Here is a 23,441-nt window from a genome sequence, read left to right as displayed (position 1 = left end):
CATGTTTATTAAACACAACATACGTGAAGGAAAACATTAAGAAAAAAGTATTTGGTCCACTTACATGAAGAAAAAAAAGTATACGTTCATGTTTATTAAACACAACATACGTGAAGGAAAACATTAAGAAAAAAGTATTTGGTCCACTTACATGAAGAAAAAAAAGTATACGTTCATGTTTATTAAACACAACATACGTGAAGGAAAACATTAAGAAAAAAGTATTTGGTCCACTTACATGAAGAAAAAAAAAGCATACGTTCATGTTTATTAAACACAACATACGTGAAGGAAAAACATTAAGAAAAAAGTATTTGGTCCACTTACATGAAGAAAAAAGTATACGTTCATGTTTATTAAACACAACATACATGAAGGAAATCATAAAGAAAAAAGTATTTGGTCCACTTACATGAAGAAAAAAAAGTATTCGTTCATGTTTATTAAACACAGCATACGTGAAGGAAAACATTAAGAAAAAAGTATTTGGTCCACTTACATGAAGAAAAAAAAGTATACGTTCATGTTTATTAAACACAACATACGTGAAGGAAAACATAAAGAAAAAAGTATTTGGTCCACTTACATGAAGAAAAAAAAGCATACGTTCATGTTTATTAAACACAACATACGTGAAGGAAAAACATTAAGAAAAAAGTATTTGGTCCACTTACATGAAGAAAAAAGTATACGTTCATGTTTATTAAACACAACATACATGAAGGAAATCATAAAGAAAAAAGTATTTGGTCCACTTACATGAAGAAAAAAAAGTATACGTTCATGTTATTAAACACAGCATACGTGAAGGAAAACATTAAGAAAAAAGTATTTGGTCCACTTACATGAAGAAAAAAAAGTATACGTTCATGTTTATTAAACACAACATACGTGAAGGAAAACATAAAGAAAAAAGTATTTGGTCCACTTACATGAAGAAAAAAAAGTATACGTTCATGTTTATTAAACACAACATACGTGAAGGAAAACATTAAGAAAAAAATATTTGGTCCACTTACATGAAGAAAAAAAGTATACGTTCATGTTTATTAAACACAACATACGTGAAGGAAAACATTAAGAAAAAAGTATTTGGTCCACTTACATGAAGAAAAAAAAGTATACGTTCATGTTTATTAAACACAACATACGTGAAGGAAAACATTAAGAAAAAAGTATTTGGTCCACTTACATGAAGAAAAAAAAGTATACGTTCATGTTTATTAAACACAACATACGTGAAGGAAAACATTAAGAAAAAAGTATTTGGTCCACTTACATGAAGAAAAAAAAGTATACGTTCATGTTTATTAAACACAGCATACGTGAAGGAAAACATTAAGAAAAAAGTATTTGGTCCACTTACATGAAGAAAAAAAAGTATACGTTCATGTTTATTAAACACAACATACGTGAAGGAAAACATTAAGAAAAAAGTATTTGGTCCACTTACATGAAGAAAAAAAAGTATACGTTCATGTTTATTAAACACAACATACATGAAGGAAAACAAAGAAAAAAGTACTTGTTCCACTTACATGAAGAAAAAAGCATACGTCCATGTTTATTAAACACAACATACGTGAAGGAAAACATTAAGAAAAAAGTATTTGGTCCACTTACATGAAGAAAAAAAAGTATACGTTCATGTTTATTAAACACAGCATACGTGAAGGAAAACATTAAGAAAAAAGTATTTGGTCCACTTACATGAAGAAAAAAAAGTATACGTTCATGTTTATTAAACACAACATACGTGAAGGAAAACATTAAGAAAAAAGTATTTGGTCCACTTACATGAAGAAAAAAAAGTATACGTTCATGTTTATTAAACACAGCATACGTGAAGGAAAACATTAAGAAAAAAGTATTTGGTCCACTTACATGAAGAAAAAAAAGTATACGTTCATGTTTATTAAACACAACATACGTGAAGGAAAACATAAAGAAAAAGTATTTGGTCCACTTACATGAAGAAAAAAAAGTATACGTTCATGTTTATTAAACACAACATACATGAAGGAAAACAAAGAAAAAAGTACTTGTTCCACTTACATGAAGAAAAAAGCATACGTCCATGTTTATTAAACACAACATACGTGAAGGAAAACATTAAGAAAAAAGTATTTGGTCCACTTACATGAAGAAAAAAAAGTATACGTTCATGTTTATTAAACACAGCATACGTGAAGGAAAACATTAAGAAAAAAGTATTTGGTCCACTTACATGAAGAAAAAAAAATATACGTTCATGTTTATTAAACACAACATACGTGAAGGAAAACATTAAGAAAAAAGTATTTGGTCCACTTACATGAAGAAAAAAAAGTATACGTTCATGTTTATTAAACACAGCATACGTGAAGGAAAACATTAAGAAAAAAGTATTTGGTCCACTTACATGAAGAAAAAAAAGTATACGTTCATGTTTATTAAACACAACATACGTGAAGGAAAACATTAAGAAAAAAGTATTTGGTCCACTTACATGAAGAAAAAAAAGTATACGTTCATGTTTATTAAACACAACATACGTGAAGGAAAACATTAAGAAAAAAGTATTTGGTCCACTTACATGAAGAAAAAAAAGTATACGTTCATGTTTATTAAACACAGCATACGTGAAGGAAAACATTAAGAAAAAAGTATTTGGTCCACTTACATGAAGAAAAAAAAGTATACGTTCATGTTTATTAAACACAACATACGTGAAGGAAAACATTAAGAAAAAAGTATTTGGTCCACTTACATGAAGAAAAAAGTATACGTTCATGTTTATTAAACACAACATACATGAAGGAAAACATTAAGAAAAAAGTATTTGATCCACTTGCATGAAGAAAAAAAAGTATACGTTCATGTTTATTAAACACAACATACATGAAGGAAAACAAAGAAAAAAGTACTTGTTCCTCTTACATGAAGAAAAAAGCATACGTCCATGTTTATTAAACACAAATTTGGTCCACTTACATGAAGAAAAAAGCATACGTCCATGTTTATTAAAGGGTAACCATCAGGCTGTCGCAGTAAATTAGCTGATAGATGATTATTGTGTCTCCAGCTGCGTATAATAAACTCAAGTCTGCTCAAAGCCACTTTTTTAAGGCAACAAGTTTGCATATTTTTTTGTAAAGTCAACTTATTATATTTTACACATTTTGGGATTCAAACATCAAATCCTTATCTCAACACTTCACGGTAACGTTCACATGCCAACGGCTTGGATGTTAAGTCCTAAATCTAAACATTTTCTTTGCTCACTTATATCGCTGCAAGTTCCTGCTTTACCACCTCATTCTGACCAAGAAACATCTGAAGTGGGTCAAAAAATAACTGAAACTGTTCTTGAAAGCAGCTTTCTCCTGGTTAGTTTTTAATACACCCTGAAGACATCAAGATTCTCTGATCAGATTTCTTGGGAGACTTTCCAAAAGGGAGACATCTATTGTTTTAATATGAAAATCAGCCGTCAGCATTTTATGTCAAGTGTTCCCTGAAAATCACAGATAACTGAATGACGGAGAACTGAAGCAACAACTTTGAAGTTTCAAATAAAACAGGGTTCATCAGCATTTTCTGGTTTATCAGAATCTGAATCAGAACAGCTTTTAATGGCCAAGTATCCACAGAATACATGGAATTTGACTTTGGTTTGAGCCGCACTCTCTCTGTACACTGTAAATGCATCCAAACATACAAACGAATTAAGTTAACCGGACTCAGTTTTCAAGCTGTAGCTTCAAGAAAATTAAGTTGACCTGAATATGATGAATGAACAAAACTATTTTGAGAATTAAGCCGTCACTTGCTGGATGCTCACAGTAAATACATTACTGTAATTTAATTTTTTCAGTACAGCAAAATAAACAAGTTACTGTAATCTAGATTTTAAGTGTATTTGAGTACTGCACACTCGCAATAATTAAGGTAATCAAATCTGCTTCAAGACAACATAAATTACTTTGTAAGGGAGCAAGTTTGCATTTTTAGTAAAGTCAACTTATTATATTTTACAGTGTAAGGCATGTAGAAATACCCTAAACAGCGAATAATTCGCAGTAAAAATTGTACAACGTGTTTTTAAAAACCGCTTGTAATTATGAACAAACTAGTTTAGCTAACAACTGCTACAGAAAGGTGAACATTTATTAAAATGAATCTGAAATACACGAGTTGACCAACATCAGGAGGGTAAGAGTTCTAATGTTAAAACTCACTGTTGTTACTCCGATGTTTTATGATTTGTAAAAAGCTGCACCAGGCTCTTGAAAATTGCACATTTCCGACCAATTCTGTCAAAAACATTAACAGCCTGTGAGCCGACACACTGCTGTCAGTGTGACAAGAGGAAAGTGTGTCATGTAGAATCTGTGCATTTGTTCAGAGCGTATAATTATAAATCTCAAGTCGTTTTAACGTGGATAAAGATTTAAATGCGGTTGTTTTGCAGAAGTTCCACTGAAAACACACAGAAGCTGTAATTTTTACAATTCACACGCCGTATCTTTGATAGAAACAGTCGGTGGTCATTTATTGAGAAATCTAACTGGCGGAGGGTTTTACGCTTTAAACGCTTATTTGGTTGTGAAAAGCTCCACAAAAACTTATACTTTTCGAGCTGATGCTGACTGTTTGCATAAATTTTTGGCTGAGTGGGGAAACGTCTGACATTATATAGCCAATATGTTTTTTTTTTCTTACTTTACGGACCTTTAAAAACTTTAGTCATATTACTAAATCATTGTTTTTCTTTTTTCTTACCTCATGAAGGCGACTCTCTCTCCGGTTCCCCGTGTCGTCTAATAACCCTCTGGGCTTCATTTGTCTTCTTCTTCTCGTTAAACCAGAATAAACGTTTTATGCATCGCAATTATTCTCTCTCAAAAACATTCATTAATACCAGTCCAAAATATCCTCGAACCTCCGGGCATCTTGCAGGAGCGACGGTCACGTCTCGCCATAAACTGAAAGAAAAGATGCGACTTATTAAATATTTAGCCTACACTTTAAAAAAAAACCTTTCTTCTTACCGTGTAACACGAGTCCGTCCCCGCGGCGCCCTGTTGACGGTTCGACAGAACTCCGTCGGTTAGAACACACCAGCTCCGCGTTATTAACCTGTATTTTTAATATAAATGAGATTTCAGAGGGTTTACTATCTCTGCTGCTGTGTCTGGGGAAAAAAACTTGATTAAACAGCGTTAAATAAACTCCTAACAGAATATCCACAAACTGTAACACAGACCATACTTATTAATGAAATATTTACACTTTAAAAAGTTATGAGCTGATTTTCTTACGTCATAAAGGAGAGTCTGTCCTTGGCGCGTCGTGTCGTCTAAATGATCCTCTGGGGTTAATTTGTCAGGCCGAATTCTTCTGCTCCATCAGAATAAACTTTTTCTCACCGTAGGGCTCTATCTAACTGTACAAACAGGACACCCGAGTCTCCTCTGCCTCGTGGAACCCCAGCCGTCTTTATTCAATACCCGGAAGTTCATACAACATCCGCCAAACAGCATTTTGGGAACAGTAGTCTCCCGCTACACCTCCTCCTTTTAGCTAAAGACATCTCTAAGAAAACAACTCAAAATGGCTCGCCAAAACATAACTGAGGAGCATCTTTCATTGTAAACATTTTAAATACTTTTTTTTTCCGTACAGCTACTTGTAACATAGAACACAATTGCATTTCTGGTAAACGTTTTCTTTTACAGCCTAACGAACATTTCTATAAGCCTGTATGCATACCATTAGCAGATTTACATATCCAACCTTTGTGGAGGTCTCACAACTCTTCCAGATCTGGTAACCCCTGTCAGTTTCTACCTCATAAGATCTGGGAGCATTGGCAGGTCTAACTACTGCTCCAGTGATTCCTTCCGTAGTTATCCACACTTTCTGTCCTGTCTCCAATTCTGGGAGCGGTCTGGCACAATGTCTCCGGTTATATTGCCATGCCTGCGCACGCCTCCCCTCCTCATCCTTCGTCCGAAAAGCCTGCAGGTCGGGCCACTTGGGCATCAACTTGGCTGCGGACTGTGGAAGGGGGCTGTGCAGGTGTCTCCCCATGAGCAACTGCGCCAGTGAGAACCCATGTTCCAGTGGGGTGGATCTGTAGACAAGCAGCGCCCTGCTGAAGTCACAGTCCTTTCTCCACAGATCTTTGATGGTACGAACAGCGCGCTGTGCCTCCCCATTAGCTTGGGGGTATCTAGGGCTGCTTGTAACATGTGTGAACTGGTACTCCTTAGCAAACTGTCTGAACTGGTCTGAAGAAAACTGTGGCCCGTTATCTGACACCACAGTCTCTGCAACTCCATGTCTTGCAAAGGCCTCTTTCACTGCCTTAATAGTGACCTCTGCCGTTGTGTGCTTCAGTTCAGCTATCTCAATGCACCAAGAAAAGAAGTCAATAATCAACAAATATTGTTACTGTGACCACTCAAAAAGATCCATGCCAACTTTCTGCTACGGGCGGTCGGGAACAGGAGTTGGCAACATGGGTTCACGATTCTGTACCCTGTGCTTTTGACATATTTCACACCTGTCTACCATCTGTTGTATTTGAGTTGAGATGCCCGGCCACCACACAGCCTCTTTAGCTCTAGCCCTGCACTTTGAAATGCCCTGGTGGCCTTCATGGAGACATGCCAAAACCTCTGCTCGCAGAGGAGGTGGTATCACCAGTCTCTCTCCTTTCATGAGAAGATCTTGTGCCACATTTAAGTCCATTCTGTATTGCCAGTAATCCCTTAACTCTGGATCTAGTTTACACTTTTCTGGCCATCCTAACAAACAGTGATTTACCACCTTTTTGCACAGTTCATCGTTACCTTGTGCTAGTTTAATGTCCTCCAGCCTTTTGTCTGTGGCTGGAAGCTGGGATACAACACAGTCCACAAAGACGTCCACTTCCTTTTCCAGCTGAAGGTTTCCTGGAGAGGGCGGGCCCTCCAGCGGTGCCCGGGACAGGGCATCAGCGGTGACGAGGTTCTTCCCTGGAACATGAACAATGTTCAAAGAAAAACTCAGCAGTCTGAGGCGGAATCTCAGAATGCGTGGAGGTAGGTCATCCAGGCCTCTTGTGCTCAGGAGAGGAACCAGGGGTTTGTGATTCGTGATCAGGGTGAACTGCAATCCCCTGAGATAAGATGAGAGTCTTTCACATGCCCATGTTGCAGCAAGTGCCTCCTTTTCTATCTGCGCATAACGTCTCTCTGTGTCTGTGAGTCCTCTTGAGATATATGTCACTGGTCGCCACGAGCCGTCGGACTGTTTCTGAGTATGAACAGCTCCAATACCGTATGGCGACGCATCAGCTGCAACTCTTGTATCCGCTGAGTTAGAGTACTGAGCGAGCACTTCGGGAGAGCTTAGAATCGCTTTTAGTCTCTGAAACGCTGTCTGCTGTGGCTCCGCCCACATCCAGTCGTTTCTGTCTTTTTGTAGGTGTTTTAGTGGTGTGGTGATTGTGGCTAATTGTGGCATGAACTTAGCGAGATAGTTGGCCATTCCCAAGAGATGGCGCACATCTTCCACATTCTGAGGCTGTGGCAGCTGTTGAATTCTTTTACCTTGTTGGGATCAGCCTCAATGCCTTTTACTGAAACTTTGTGTCCCACAAAGATAATTTCGCTTTTAGCAAACTCACACTTCTCGTTCAGAGTGAGACCTTCCCTCTGAAACTTTTGGAGCACACAATGCAACCTATGGTCATGCTCCTGCCTGTCTCTGCCGTACACAAGCACATCATCGGCATGACAAATCACACCTTCAAAATCTTCCAGCATCTGTGACATTCTCCTTTGGAAATGTTCCGGTGCCGACGCTATGCCAAAAGGAAGGCGGTTGAACTGAAACCTTCCAAAAGGCGTGATGAAGGTTGTGAGCGGCCTTGACTCGGGTGTCAGAGGAATTTGCCAAAATCCAGAACGGGCATCGAGCTTTGTGAACACTCTAACATCCTGTTAGGAGAGACGGCATCCATCCCACTTTGGATGGAGCAGCTCTCATTTCTAGAAATCTGGCCAATTTTCTTAAATCCTCCAAACCGTGACTATCCAGGGTTGGGACCAGGAAGCAGAGTTGTAGTCTTACACACCTCTCTGCAGCTTCTCTCCCCCTGCCATCCCCTCATTACCCCATCCCCGTAGAGACGGTGTCTGCTCCCAGACTACCAATAACCAGCAAAAATCTATTTAAGCATAAAAATTCAAAAAGAAAAAATAATATAGCACCTTCAACTGCACCACAGACTAAAACAGTTAAGTGTGGTCTGTTAAACATTAGGTCTCTCTCTTCTAAGTCCCTGTTGGTAAATGATATAATAATTGATCAACATATTGATTTATTCTGCCTTACAGAAACCTGGTTACAGCAGGATGAATATGTTAGTTTAAATGAGTCAACACCCCCGAGTCACACTAACTGTCAGAATGCTCGTAGCACGGGCCGAGGGGGAGGATTAGCAGCAATCTTCCATTCCAGCTTATTAATTAATCAAAAACCCAGACAGAGCTTTAATTCATTTGAAAGCTTGTCTCTTAGTCTTGTCCATCCAAATTGGAAGTCCCAAAAAACAGTTTTATTTGTTATTATCTATCGTCCACCTGGTCATTACTGTGAGTTTCTCTGTGAATTTTCAGACCTTTTGTCTGACTTAGTGCTTAGCTCAGATAAGATAATTATAGTGGGCGATTTTAACATCCACACAGATGCTGAGAATGACAGCCTCAACACTGCATTTAATCTATTATTAGACTCTATTGGCTTTGCTCAAAAAGTAAATGAGTCCACCCACCACTTTAATCATATCTTAGATCTTGTTCTGACTTATGGTATGGAAATAGAAGACTTAACAGTATTCCCTGAAAACTCCCTTCTGTCTGATCATTTCTTAATAACATTTACATTTACTCTGATGGACTACCCAGCAGTGGGGAATAAGTTTCATTACACTAGAAGTCTTTCAGAAAGCGCTGTAACTAGGTTTAAGGATATGATTCCTTCTTTATGTTCTCTAATGCCATATACCAACACAGTGCAGAGTAGCTACCTAAACTCTGTAAGGGAGATAGAGTATCTCGTCAATAGTTTTACATCCTCATTGAAGACAACTTTGGATGCTGTAGCTCCTCTGAAAAAGAGAGCTTTAAATCAGAAGTGTCTGACTCCGTGGTATAACTCACAAACTCGTAGCTTAAAGCAGATAACCCGTAAGTTGGAGAGGAAATGGCGTCTCACTAATTTAGAAGATCTTCACTTAGCCTGGAAAAAGAGTCTGTTGCTCTATAAAAAAGCCCTCCGTAAAGCTAGGACATCTTTCTACTCATCACTAATTGAAGAAAATAAGAACAACCCCAGGTTTCTTTTCAGCACTGTAGCCAGGCTGACAAAGAGTCAGAGCTCTATTGAGCTGAGTATTCCATTAACTTTAACTAGTAATGACTTCATGACTTTCTTTGCTAACAAAATTTTAACTATTAGAGAAAAAATTACTCATAACCATCCCAAAGACGTATCGTTATCTTTGGCTGCTTTCAGTGATGCCGGTATTTGGTTAGACTCTTTCTCTCCGATTGTTCTGTCTGAGTTATTTTCATTAGTTACTTCATCCAAACCATCAACATGTTTATTAGACCCCATTCCTACCAGGCTGCTCAAGGAAGCCCTACCATTATTTAATGCTTCGATCTTAAATATGATCAATCTATCTTTGTTAGTTGGCTATGTACCACAGGCTTTTAAGGTGGCAGTAATTAAACCATTACTTAAAAAGCCATCACTTGACCCAGCTATCTTAGCTAATTATAGGCCAATCTCCAACCTTCCTTTTCTCTCAAAAATTCTTGAAAGGGTAGTTGTAAAACAGCTAACTGATCATCTGCAGAGGAATGGTCTATTTGAAGAGTTTCAGTCAGGTTTTAGAATTCATCGTAGTACAGAAACAGCATTAGTGAAGGTTACAAATGATCTTCTTATGGCCTCGGACAGTGGACTCATCTCTGTGCTTGTTCTGTTAGACCTCAGTGCTGCTTTTGATACTGTTGACCATAAAATTTTATTACAGAGATTAGAGCATGCCATAGGTATTAAAGGCACTGCGCTGCAGTGGTTTGAATCATATTTGTCTAATAGATTACAATTTGTTGATGTAAATGGGGAATCTTCTTCACAGACTAAAGTTAATTATGGAGTTCCACAAGGTTCTGTGCTAGGACCAATTTTATTCACTTTATACATGCTTCCCTTATGCAGTATTATTAGACGGTATTGCTTAAATTTTCATTGTTACGCAGATGATACCCAGCTTTATCTGTCCATGAAGCCAGAGGACACACACCAATTAGCTAAACTGCAGGATTGTCTTACAGACATAAAGACATGGATGACCTCTAATTTCCTGCTTTTAAACTCAGATAAAACTGAAGTTATTGTACTTGGCCCCACAAATCTTAGAAACATGGTGTCTAACCAGATCCTTACTCTGGATGGCATTACCCTGACCTCTAGTAATACTGTGAGAAATCTTGGAGTCATTTTTGATCAGGATATGTCATTCAAAGCGCATATTAAACAAATATGTAGGACTGCTTTTTTGCATTTACGCAATATCTCTAAAATCAGAAAGGTCTTGTCTCAGAGTGATGCTGAAAAACTAATTCATGCATTTATTTCCTCTAGGCTGGACTATTGTAATTCATTATTATCAGGTTGTCCTAAAAGTTCCCTAAAAAGCCTTCAGTTAATTCAAAATGCTGCAGCTAGAGTACTGACGGGGACTAGAAGGAGAGAGCATATCTCACCCATATTGGCCTCTCTTCATTGGCTTCCTGTTAATTCTAGAATAGAATTTAAATTCTTCTTCTTACTTATAAGGTTTTGAATAATCAGGTCCCATCTTATCTTAGGGACCTCATAGTACCATATCACCCCAATAGAGCGCTTCGCTCTCAGACTGCAGGCTTACTTGTAGTTCCTAGGGTTTGTAAGAGTAGAATGGGAGGCAGAGCCTTCAGCTTTCAGGCTCCTCTCCTGTGGAACCAGCTCCCAATTCAGATCAGGGAGACAGACACCCTCTCTACTTTTAAGATTAGGCTTAAAACTTTCCTTTTTTGCTAAAGCTTATAGTTAGGGCTGGATCAGGTGACCCTGAACCATCCCTTAGTTATGCTGCTATAGACGTAGACTGCTGGGGGGTTCCCATGATGCACTGTTTCTTTCTCTTTTTGCTCTGTATGCACCACTCTGCATTTAATCATTAGTGATCGATCTCTGCTCCCCTCCACAGCATGTCTTTTTCCTGGTTCTCTCCCTCAGCCCCAACCAGTCCCAGCAGAAGACTGCCCCTCCCTGAGCCTGGTTCTGCTGGAGGTTTCTTCCTGTTAAAAGGGAGTTTTTCCTTCCCACTGTAGCCAAGTGCTTGCTCACAGGGGGTCGTTTTGACCGTTGGGGTTTTACATAATTATTGTATGGCCTTGCCTTACAATATAAAGCGCCTTGGGGCAACTGTTTGTTGTGATTTGGCGCTATATAAAAAAATTGATTGATTGATTGATTGATTGATCCTTCATCATCGCTAGTGTTTGATCCACTGCTGGGAGAATATGATGTTCCCTTTTTACTGCTGCATTCAGGGGTGTGAGGTCCACACATATTCTGGGAGGCTTTTTTACTGGTCTGGGGATCACAACAATGCCTGAACACCACTCCGTAGGCTCAGTGACTTTGGAGATAACTCCCATCTCCTCCATCCTGTGCAGCTCTGTTCTCACTGCATCTCTGAGGGGAAGCGGAACCTGTCGCGGGGCGGATAGGGCTACCGGTATGGCTCCCTGCTCTAGCTCAATGTGATATGGCTCCTTCAACATTCCTAAACCCTTAATCACATCTGGGTAAGCCGCCCTGAAATCTATCTCCGATTCAGTGACCATATTGACCCTATACACGAGGCCTAAAGCCTCACATGCAGGTCTGCTTAACAGTGGCTGAACTAGACCTGACACAGGGTAGACCTCCTGTGATACACTGTGTCCTTTCACTGCCAGTTGTGCCCCAAAGCAGCCTTTAACATTGAGTGGGTAACTGCCTGGCCCCAGTAGTGTCTTTTTAGGTTTCTGCAGCTTACCATCCCTATCTGGGCTGTATAGTCCCTCAGGAATAGACGTAACATCTGCCCCTGTGTCAAGTTTAAAGTCTATGTTTTCCCCATTTAGCTTGACCTTTTGCATCCAGGGCTGTGACCTCACCGTCCCCACTTCTCCCAGGAACACACAATCCTCACTGTCCGTATCTTTTAGACTTTCCGTCACTTCTCGTACCCTTGCAGCATCACTACCGCAACAAACTACAGCAAAATGTCCATTCCTCAAACATTTTCGGCACTGTACTTCTCTAGCTGGGCAATCCTTCCATGAGTGCTTGTTCTTGCGGCCACAGCGGCCACATTCCTTATCACTTTGCTTGGGTGGCCTTTGTTCTTTCTTCTGCCGTGTCTCTGTTCTCCCTCTTTTCATGCTTGACCTTATAGTATCCATGTTCAGTGTTTTCCCTTCTGCAGAGCTGCTGTGAAGTATTAATTGTTGTTTCTTTACAGAGTCGCTCTGCCTAACTTTCTGAATGGCTTTAGCAAGGGTTAACTCTGAGTCCATTTGTAGCTGCTTGGACAGTCTTTTGTCTCTTATGCCAACCACAACTCTGTCCCGTATAAGTTCATCTTTGAGCACTCCAAATCCACAGTTTTCTGCAAGTTTATGTAGAGCTGTGATGAATGATTCTGCACTCTCACCCTCTTGTTGCCGTCTGGAATTAAACTGTGCTCTTTCAAAAATGACATTATGTTTTCCAACATAATGCTTCTCAAATGCCTCTTTAACAGTTGCATATTTCTTTTTCTCTGCATCACTCAGTGGTAAGACAGCCAAAACATCGTCAGCAGCGTCTCCCATCGCGTACAGAAGTGAGTTGACCTGATATTCCTCAGGCTTATTGTCGAGAGCGGTTGCAATACGAAACCTTTCAAACCTTCTGATCCACTTTGGCCATTCAGCCGAATGAGAAAAGTCAAATGTCTCTGGGGGAGTTATTTGGACCGTGGTCGCCATCGTAATGAGTGGATCTCTGGCTGCTTCGTGTCCAGAATCCGAACTGTCCAGGGAACCGACCACGTCTCCCTCCACCGACATGTAGGCCCGTGCTTAACAGAGCGCACCCACCTCGTAGCTAGCGCGGGTGTCCGTCGTGGCCACATTTCGCCTGCCTGTCGGTCATTTTTGGGTTGCGACTGCACGAAAACTTTCGCAAGTTAATTACACTGTACTGCACTCAAAAATATGGTGGAGGCAGTTCGCACTCTCTGACACCATGTACAAACAGGACACCCGAGTCTCCTCTGCCTCGTGGAACCCCAGCCGTCTTTATTCAATACCCGGAAGTTCATACAGCATCCGCCGAACAGCATTGTGGGAACAGTAGTCTCCAGCTACACTAACAAAAAAACATCATTTAAAAAATGTTTACCGCCGAGGATCTTTTTTAAAAAAACAGAAGCATTTCTATCAATAGATTACTTAAATCACTTGCCGTGAAAAACTTTCGCCATCTGAAGAAAAAGAAAACTTTATTCAGAGAGAATGACCGTCTGCTCCGGTCAGCGGCTGGAATGAAGGAAAAACACTGCAGCAGGAGGCAGGACAGGAAAACTGGACCAGCCTCCAAAACAAGCTCATTACCCACAGGTATCAGGTTTTATGGTGGACCCAAAAAACACACGTAATCATCGATCAGGGGATTTAGCCTGACACCTCGGACCGAGGGACACAGCAGGACCTCATAAAAATATTGCTTCAAACGAGACCTGTGACGCTGGTCCGGTTTGTCAAAAGAGGTGCGACCTTTTGCGCTAAACACCCCAAATACACACACACACTTTTAAGAGCAAATATCCCCAGACCCGCGCGTGTAGTGGTCCCATACTATGAACAAAAGTGGATGGATAGCAAAGTCATGATGGATAATACAGAAATAGTGGACCTTTTAATAGTTGCACTAAAAGAATAAAACACTACTCACAGGAGAATTAGTTTTCCCAGCTTCAGCCTGTCTTATTCCAGACATGTCAGAAACCACATGAACAAAACATCTACATATCTTTAACACCAAAGAGATTTAAATATATCCGTACATACATATGTACATACTCATATTTTTTCCCATTTCTATTTCCATGTTTCCTTTTTGTGAATATTTACAAATAAAATAAACTGTAACCCCCGTCTTAGGACAACCTCCCAATCATACCTTTTAAAGTTTTATCATGTTTGCACGCTTTAAAACATCTTTTCACATCAAAATATTTATTTTATGTAGTGATGGAGTTGCTGATTGATGAAAGTAAATCCCTTATTTTAATAAATGATTGGGAGGTTGTCCTAAGACGGGGGTTACTTTTTCACGTGAAAAAACATAAAAAAATAAATTTAGGATCAAAGGTTAACACAAGCTGTCACAACATTTAAAAGTGTGCAAAGGTCCAGGAGGTATTACCCCTTTTCTTAAGGCAATTACGATATTTTTTCACAAAATCAGAAACCAAATCATCGTTTGCGATAGTATTTTCGGTGTATAAAGACAGCACATCTTGGTACGACGCCCCGGTGGCGCTGATATATATTTAATACACGCAGTGACCTTTATTTTATTTGTAAATATTCACAAAAAGGAAACATGGAAATAGAAATGGGAAAAAATATGAGTATGTACATATGTATGTACGGATATATTTAAATCTCTTTGGTGTTAAAGATATGTAGATGTTTTGTTCATGTGGTTTCTGACATGTCTGGAATAAGACAGGCTGAAGCTGGGAAAACTAATTCTCCTGTGAGTAGTGTTTTATTCTTTTAGTGCAACTATTAAAAGGTCCACTATTTCTGTATTATCCATCATGACTTTGCTATCCATCCACTTTTGTTCATAGTATGGGACCACTACACGCGCGGGTCTGGGGATATTTGCTCTTAAAAGTGTGTGTGTGTATTTGGGGTGTTTAGCGCAAAAGGTCGCACCTCTTTTGACAAACCGGACCAGCGTCACAGATCCCGTTTGAAGCAATATTTTTATGAGGTCCTGCTGTGTCCCTCGGTCCGAGGTGTCAGGCTAAATCCCCTGATCGATGATTACGTGTGTTTTTTGGGTCCACCATAAAACCTGATACCTGTGGGTAATGAGCTTGTTTTGGAGGCTGGTCCAGTTTTCCTGTCCTGCCTCCTGCTGCAGTGTTTTTCCTTCATTCCAGCCGCTGACCGGAGCAGACGTTCATTCTCTCTGAATAAAGTTTTCTTTTTCTTCAGATGGCGAAAGTTTTTCACGGCAAGTGATTTAAGTAATCTATTGATAGAAATGCTTCTGTTTTTTTAAAAAAGATCCTCGGCGGTAAACATTTTTTAAATGATGTTTTTTTGTTAGTGTAGCTGGAGACTACTGTTCCCACAATGCTGTTCGGCGGATGCTGTATGAACTTCCGGGTATTGAATAAAGACGGCTGGGGTTCCACGAGGCAGAGGAGACTCGGGTGTCCTGTTTGTACATGGTGTCAGAGAGTGCGAACTGCCTCCACCATATTTTTGAGTGCAGTACAGTGTAATTAACTTGCGAAAGTTTTCGTGCAGTCGCAACCCAAAAATGACCGACAGGCAGGCGAAATGTGGCCACGACGGACACCCGCGCTAGCTACGAGGTGGGTGCGCTCTGTTAAGCACGGGCCTACATGTCGGTGGAGGGAGACGTGGTCGGTTCCCTGGACAGTTCGGATTCTGGACACGAAGCAGCCAGAGATCCACTCATTACGATGGCGACCACGGTCCAAATAACTCCCCCAGAGACATTTGACTTTTTTCTTAATGTTTTCCTTCACGTATGCTGTGTTTAATAAACATGAATGTATACTTTTTTTTCTTCATGTAAGTGGACCAAATACTTTTTTCTTAATGTTTTCCTTCAATCAATCAATCAATCAATTTTTTTATATAGCACCAAATCACAACAAACAGTTGCCCCAAGGTGCTTTATATTGTAAGGCAAGGCCATACAATAATTATGTAAAACCCCAACGGTCAAAACGACCCCCTGTGAGCAAGCACTTGGCTACAGTGGGAAGGAAAAACTCCCTTTTAACAGGAAGAAACCTCCAGCAGAACCAGGCTCAGGGAGGGGCAGTCTTCTGCTGGGACTGGTTGGGGCTGAGGGAGAGAACCAGGAAAAAGACATGCTGTGGAGGGGAGCAGAGATCGATCACTAATGATTAAATGCAGAGTGGTGCATACAGAGCAAAAAGAGAAAGAAACAGTGCATCATGGGAACCCCCCAGCAGTCTACGTCTATAGCAGCATAACTAAGGGATGGTTCAGGGTCACCTGATCCAGCCCTAACTATAAGCTTTATCAAAAAGGAACGTTTTAAGCCTAATCTTAAAAGTAGAGAGGGTGTCTGTCTCCCTGATCTGAATTGGGAGCTGGTTCCACAGGAGAGGAGCCTGAAAGCTGAAGGCTCTGCCTCCCATTCTACTCTTACAAACCCTAGGAACTACAAGTAAGCCTGCAGTCTGAGAGCGAAGCGCTCTATTGGGGTGATATGGTACTATGAGGTCCCTAAGATAAGATGGGACCTGATTATTCAAAACCTTATAAGTAAGAAGAAGAATTTTAAGCATTTTGAATTAACTGAAGGCTTTTTAGGGAACTTTTAGGACAACCTGATAATAATGAATTACAATAGTCCAGCCTAGAGGAAATAAATGCATGAATTAGTTTTTCAGCATCACTCTGAGACAAGACCTTTCTGATTTTAGAGATATTGCGTAAATGCAAAAAAGCAGTCCTACATATTTGTTTAATATGCGCTTTGAATGACATATCCTGATCAAAAATGACTCCAAGATTTCTCACAGTATTACTAGAGGTCAGGGTAATGCCATCCAGAGTAAGGATCTGGTTAGACACCATGTTTCTAAGATTTGTGGGGCCAAGTACAATAACTTCAGTTTTATCTGAGTTTAAAAGCAGGAAATTAGAGGTCATCCATGTCTTTATGTCTGTAAGACAATCCTGCAGTTTAGCTAATTGGTGTGTGTCCTCTGGCTTCATGGATAGATAAAGCTGGGTATCATCTGCGTAACAATGAAACTTCACGTATGCTGTGTTTAATAAACATGAACGTATACTTTTTTTCTTCATGTAAGTGGACCAAATACTTTTTTCTTAATGTTTTCCTTCACGTATGTTGTGTTTAATAAACATGAACGTATACTTTTTTTTCTTCATGTAAGTGGACCAAATACTTTTTTCTTAATGTTTTCCTTCATGTATGCTGTGTTTAATAAACATGAACGTATACTTTTTTTCTTCATGTAAGTGGACCAAATACTTTTTTCTTAATGTTTTCCTTCACGTATGTTGTGTTTAATAAACATGAACGTATACTTTTTTTCTTCATGTAAGTGGACCAAATACTTTTTTCTTAATGTTTTCCTTCATGTATGTTGTGTTTAATAAACATGAATGTATACTTTTTTTCTTCATGTAAGTGGACCAAATACTTTTTTCTTAATGTTTTCCTTCATGTATGCTGTGTTTAATAAACATGAACAATTGCTTTTTTTTCTTCATGTAAGTGGACCAAATACTTTTTTCTTAATGTTTTCCTTCACGTATGCTGTGTTTAATAAACATGAACGTATACTTTTTTTTCTTCATGTAAGTGGACCAAATACTTTTTTCTTAATGTTTTCCTTCACGTATGCTGTGTTTAATAAACATGAACGTATACTTTTTTTTCTTCATGTAAGTGGACCAAATACTTTTTTCTTAATGTTTTCCTTCACGTATGCTGTGTTTAATAAACATGAACAATTGCTTTTTTTCTCTGTGTGTGACTTTAATGAATGTAATAAACCACATATTCTAAACCTTATACAGCCTGTGTTCTTTCCTATAATATTGTTGAAAAGGGTAAATTGTTTTTCAAACGAGGTTTTTGTGAAAAACACTTACTGGCACCTTTTGCTCTAAAAATACCATCTGGCCTGACACCCAGCCACCCTGCCAGGAGTGACGGAGAAGAAACTGTTTTTTCCACCTTTATCACCTCGGGCAGCATCTCCGATCAGCGGGTGTCCCGCAGTCCCTGATCGACCGGGTAATATCTTAAAAGAAACTGCATCTATCGTGACTAAGAATAAGCTTTGTTTTTCTGTCTTCAAACAAGCCCAGCGAACGACCCCGTCATCAGGAAATCGGGTGTAATAAAACATTCAAGCTTCAACCAAAGATTCAAGCTTCTCTACTATGTTATAAAAGACCATCCGGCGTGACACCCCCACTGCGCAGGTCACACACACACACACACACACAGCCGCGTCTGCAACAGGTATTACAGCCGTGGGGTCATGTTTCCGTGAGGAGCTCTATGCGTGGGTATTTGACCGTCTTGCTGCAAAGACTTACAGCCGTTACAGCAGAGAGACGGTTATTTTTAACCCTTCTTTAATTTAAGAATTAAAAAACAGAAAAGGAGACACATTAAGAATTAAAAAATATAAAAGGGGTATTAAAGTATTTGTGTTTAATCATTAAATTGAAGAAAACCTCCCATAACTGTGTAAAAGATACGGGTTTTTTTTAATCCTTCTTTAATTGAGGAATTAAAAACCATAAAACGACATGCTTTAATTTAAGAATTAAAAAATATTAAAGGGGTATTAAAATATTAGACAGTGATTTATGTTTAATTATTTCAGAATTAATTAATTCTTTAATTAATACATTAAAAAAGATCTAGGTATTTTTTAATCATTCTTTAATTCATGAAATAAAAGGACATTAAAATATTAGACCCGGGTGGGAGGGGAGGTAGGGCTTGGAGGCGGGACTTGGAGGCGGAGCTTGGGGCAGGGTTAAGGGAGGTGCTGGGGCGGGCTTGGAGGCGGGGCTTAGGGGCAGGACATAGTGACGTAGTTGATTCTGACTGGTTGTCATGTCATAAGGGGGCGGTGCTTAGGGGGCGGGACATAGTGACGTAGTCGATTCTGATTGGCTGTGACGTCATAAGGGGGCAGGGGCATAGGGGCGGTGCTTAGGGGGCGGGACATAGTGGCGTAGTCGATTCTGATTGGCTGTGATGTCATAAGGGGGCGGGCTTAGTGACATAGTCGATTCTGATTGGCTGACAGGGCCATAAATTAGTTTTTGACATAAGGTCGCTCAGTTTACTCTCTCTAATGTGTACACACTGATTATATGTGTGCAGGCTGATGAAAGGTGCGCACACTGATGATATGTGTGCACTCTGATGAAATGTGTGCACACTGATTATATGTGTGCATGCTGATGAAAGGTGCGCACACTGATGAAGTGTGTGCACACTGATTATATGTCTGCACACTGATGAAAAGTATGCACACTGATTATATGTCTGCACACTGATGAAAAGTATGCACACTGATTATATGTGTGCACGCTGATGATATGTTTGCACTCTGATGAAAGGTGTGCACACTGATTATATGTCTGCACACTGATGAAAAGTATGCACACTGATTATATGTGTGCACGCTGATGATATGTTTGCACTCTGATGAAAGGTGTGCACACTGATTATATGTATGCACTCTGATGAAAGGTGTGCACACTGATGAAAGGTGTGCACACTGATGAAAGGTGTGCCCACTGAATATATGTGTGCACGCTGATGAAATGTGTGCACACTGATTATATGTATGCACTCTGATGAAATTTGTGCACAGTGATGAAAGCTGTGCACATTGATGAAATATGTGCACACTCATTATATGTATGCACTCTGATGAAATTTGTGCACGCTGGCAAAGGGTGTGCATTTTGATGATAGGTGTGCACCCTGATGATATGTCTGCACACTGATGCAAAGTGTGCACGCTGATGATATGTTTTCACTCTGATGAAATGTGTGCACACTCATTATAAGTATGCACTCTGATGAAAGGTGTGTACACCGGTGATATGTTTGTGCTCTGATGAAAGGTGTGCACACTGATTATATGTGTGCATGCTGATGCAAAGTATGCACACTGATGATATGTTTTCACTCTGATGAAATGTGTGCACACTCATTATAAGTATGCACGCTGATGAAAGGTGTGTACACCGATGATATGTTTGTGCTCTGATGAAAGGTGTGCACACTGATGAAAGGTGTGTACACCGATGATATGTTTGTGCTCTGATGAAAGGTGTGCACACTGATGAAAGGTGTGTACACCGTGATATGCTTGTGCTCTGATGAAAGGTGTGCACAATGATGAAATGTGCGCACACTGATTATATGTGTGTACTCTGATGATACGATGAAATGTGTGCAAGCTGGAAAAGGGTGTGCATTTTGATGATATGATGATATGTGTGCACGCTGATGAAAGTTGAGAACATGATGATACTTATGTGTGCACGCCGATGATATCTGAGCACACTGATAATATGTTTGCACTCTGATGATATGTGTGCACACTGATGAAAGGTGTGCATTCTGATATCTGTGTGCTCTGGTGAAAGGTGTGCAAGGTGTGTGGAATCTGTGTACCTGTATTGTTCTTTGTGGAAATGTTGCCTCAGCAGTGACAGCACAATGCTGCTTTTTGTGCACATTATGTCGTTCACGTTGTCACATTGACTTACACTAGAGTCCTGAAAATAGTTATAATCAAATCTCATCTCTGTTTCACTGGGCAGGTTTGTCATGACACACTGATACCATATCTCCTAGACTGACCTCCTAGACCTCTCTGTGTATTGAGTTTGACTGTAGTACAGTAGTGTTCAGAATAATAGTAGTGCTATGTGACTAAAAGGATTAATCCAGGTTTTGAGTATATTTCTTATTGTTACATGGGAAACAAGGTACCAGTAGATTCAGTAGATTCTCACAAATCCAACAAGACTGAGCATTCATGATATGCACACTCTTAAGGCTACGAAATTGGGCTATTAGTAAAAAAAAAAGTAGAAAAGGGGGTGTTCACAATAATAGTAGTGTGGCATTCAGTCAGTGAGTTCGTCAATTTTCTGGAACAAACAGGTGTGAATCAGGTGTCGCCTGTTTAAGGATGAAGCCAGCACCTGTTGAACATGCTTTTCTCTTTGAAAGCCTGAGGAAAATGGGACATTCAAGACATTGTTCAGAAGAACAGCGTAGTTTGATTAAAAAGTTGACTGGAGGGGGAAAAACTTATACGCAGGTGCAAAAAATTATAGGCTGTTCATCTACAATGATCTCCAAAGCTATAAAATGGACAAAAAAAAAACAGAGACGCGTGGAAGAAAACAGAAAACAACCATAAGAATAGAAGAATAACCAGAATGGCAAAGGCTCACCCATTGATCAGCTCCAGGATGATCAAAGACAGTCTGGAGTTACCTGTAAGTGCTGTGACAGTTAGAAGACGCCTGTGTGAAGCTAATTTATTTGCAAGAATCCCCCGCAAAGTCCCTCTGTTAAATAAAAGACGTGCAGAAGAGGTTACAATTTGCCAAAGAACACATCAACTGGCCTAAAGAGAAATGGAGGAATATTTTGTGGACTGATGAGAGTAAAATTGTTCTTTTTGGGTCCAAGGGCCACAGACAGTTTGTGAGACGACCCCCAAACTCTGAATTCAAGCCACAGTTCACAGTGAAGACAGTGAAGCATGGTGGTGCAAGCATCATGATATGGGCATGTTTCTCCTACTATGGTGTTGGGCCTATATATCACATACCAGGTATCATGGATCAGTTTGGATATGTCAGAATACTTGAAGAGGTCATCTTGCCTTATGCTGAAGAGGTCATGCCCTTGAAATGGGTGTTTCAACAAGACAATGACCCCAAGCACACTAGTAAACCAGCAAAATCTTGGTTCCAAACCAACAAAATTAATGCCTTACAGATGTGAAGAAATCATGAAAAACTATGGTTATACAACTAAATACTAGTTTAGTGATTCACAGGATTGCTAAAAAAAGCAGTTTGAACATAATAGTTTTGAGTTTGTAGCATCAACAGCAGATGCTACTACTATTATTGTGAACACCCCCTCTACTTTTTTTTTTTACTAATAGCCCAATTTCCCAAAGAGTGTGCATATCATGAATGCTTGGTCTTGTTGGATTTGTGAGAATCTACTGAATCTACTGGTACCTTGTTTCCCATGTAACATTAAGGAATATACCTGGACTAAATAAAACCTGGACTAATCTTTTTAGTCACATAGCACTACTATTATTCTGAACACTACTGTATGTGCATGTTTGGGTACAGGTTCAAGAATGGACAGGGCAGCGGCCTGGACGGTGGACAGTATCGTGTTTACATGAACGGCACGCTGGAGATCAAACGGGCAAGAGTCGAGGATGAGGGCACCTACACATGTGTCGCCAGCAACACCTTTGGCAAGTCCGACAGCCAGGTCCGCCTGGAGGTCAAAGGTAAGACAGGTTGAGTCATTGGGCCTGATTTTCAAAAACATGCACTCCTCCCCAAAAAAATGTGCATGCTTGCTGACTCACTGAGGATGGCATCTCTCCAATCTGCAGAATAGCATGTATTGTTAATTTAATGTGAAACATGACTTTTATTGTGGCTTCCTATGTTATGGACATATTAGTAGGATGTCCCGTGTGCATCTTGCCAGCTCCCGTTCGTCGTTGTGCACAGTCTGTGGTCCGTAATGTGGACAACCACCTACAGATAATAGTGATTGTAATTTTGTGAAGGAGACCCATCATGTGAACCCACATTTGAAGATCGCTGCCTTAAACTGAAATTTATGGCCCCTTCGCACATAACACGATTGAGGCCGAATGGAGCACGAAGGATTCCAATGGCAGTCATGAAAAATCGGTTGTGCCGACCGCCTCATACAGCAGCAGTCAGCACAACCATTTGGTCACAGCACATGCACTCCACATTCGCGTTGTGCTCGTGCTGGAAACCCAATCGAACTGCATAAGGATGAGATCGTACTGCCATCTGACCTGTACTGCATGTTATATGCAGGTCAGACCATTCGGACCGCGGTTGAGGGGCTGCGCGACATGATTGGTCATTTGACCCATGCTCAGTCAGAATGCTCGGTCAGAACCCACGAACATCCAGCAGTAATTGCTGGGCACTTAGAAAATGCGGGCCCATTCGTGTGGCCAGCAAGAATGTACTGTGCAGGACCGCTATTGAGGTGCAGCCGAGGTTTTGAAAACCGTCAGTGTGTTGTGCCCTCTCCCCAACCGAGCAACACAAACGGCATGCAAGTGTGTTATGTCCCCCTCCCCCTGAGCAACACAAATGGCATGCGAGTGTGCCACACACACACCACGATCCAACATTGTTGAGGTGCGGCTGAGGTGGCAAAGGCTCAAACGTTGGGCAGAG

At 40.1% G+C, this 23,441-nt stretch overlaps 1 protein-coding gene across 1 annotated transcript in view; it reads left to right on the top strand.

Moving 5' to 3' along the window:
- nfasca (neurofascin homolog (chicken) a) overlaps positions 1-23,441 on the top strand; it is a 201,474-nt gene that overhangs the window by 79,650 nt on the left and 98,383 nt on the right. Inside the window, exon 13 of the mRNA XM_034165289.1 lies at positions 22,332-22,498. Coding sequence (XP_034021180.1) covers positions 22,332-22,498 — 167 coding nt within the window. The remainder of the gene's footprint in view (positions 1-22,331; positions 22,499-23,441) is intronic.

The sequence above is a fragment of the Thalassophryne amazonica genome, unplaced genomic scaffold (genome assembly GCF_902500255.1).
Source record: "Thalassophryne amazonica unplaced genomic scaffold, fThaAma1.1, whole genome shotgun sequence".
NCBI classification, from domain to species: Eukaryota; Metazoa; Chordata; class Actinopteri; order Batrachoidiformes; family Batrachoididae; genus Thalassophryne; species Thalassophryne amazonica.
Note: the sequence above shows the minus strand (reverse complement) of the source record. Positions and strands in the feature narration are given on the sequence as shown.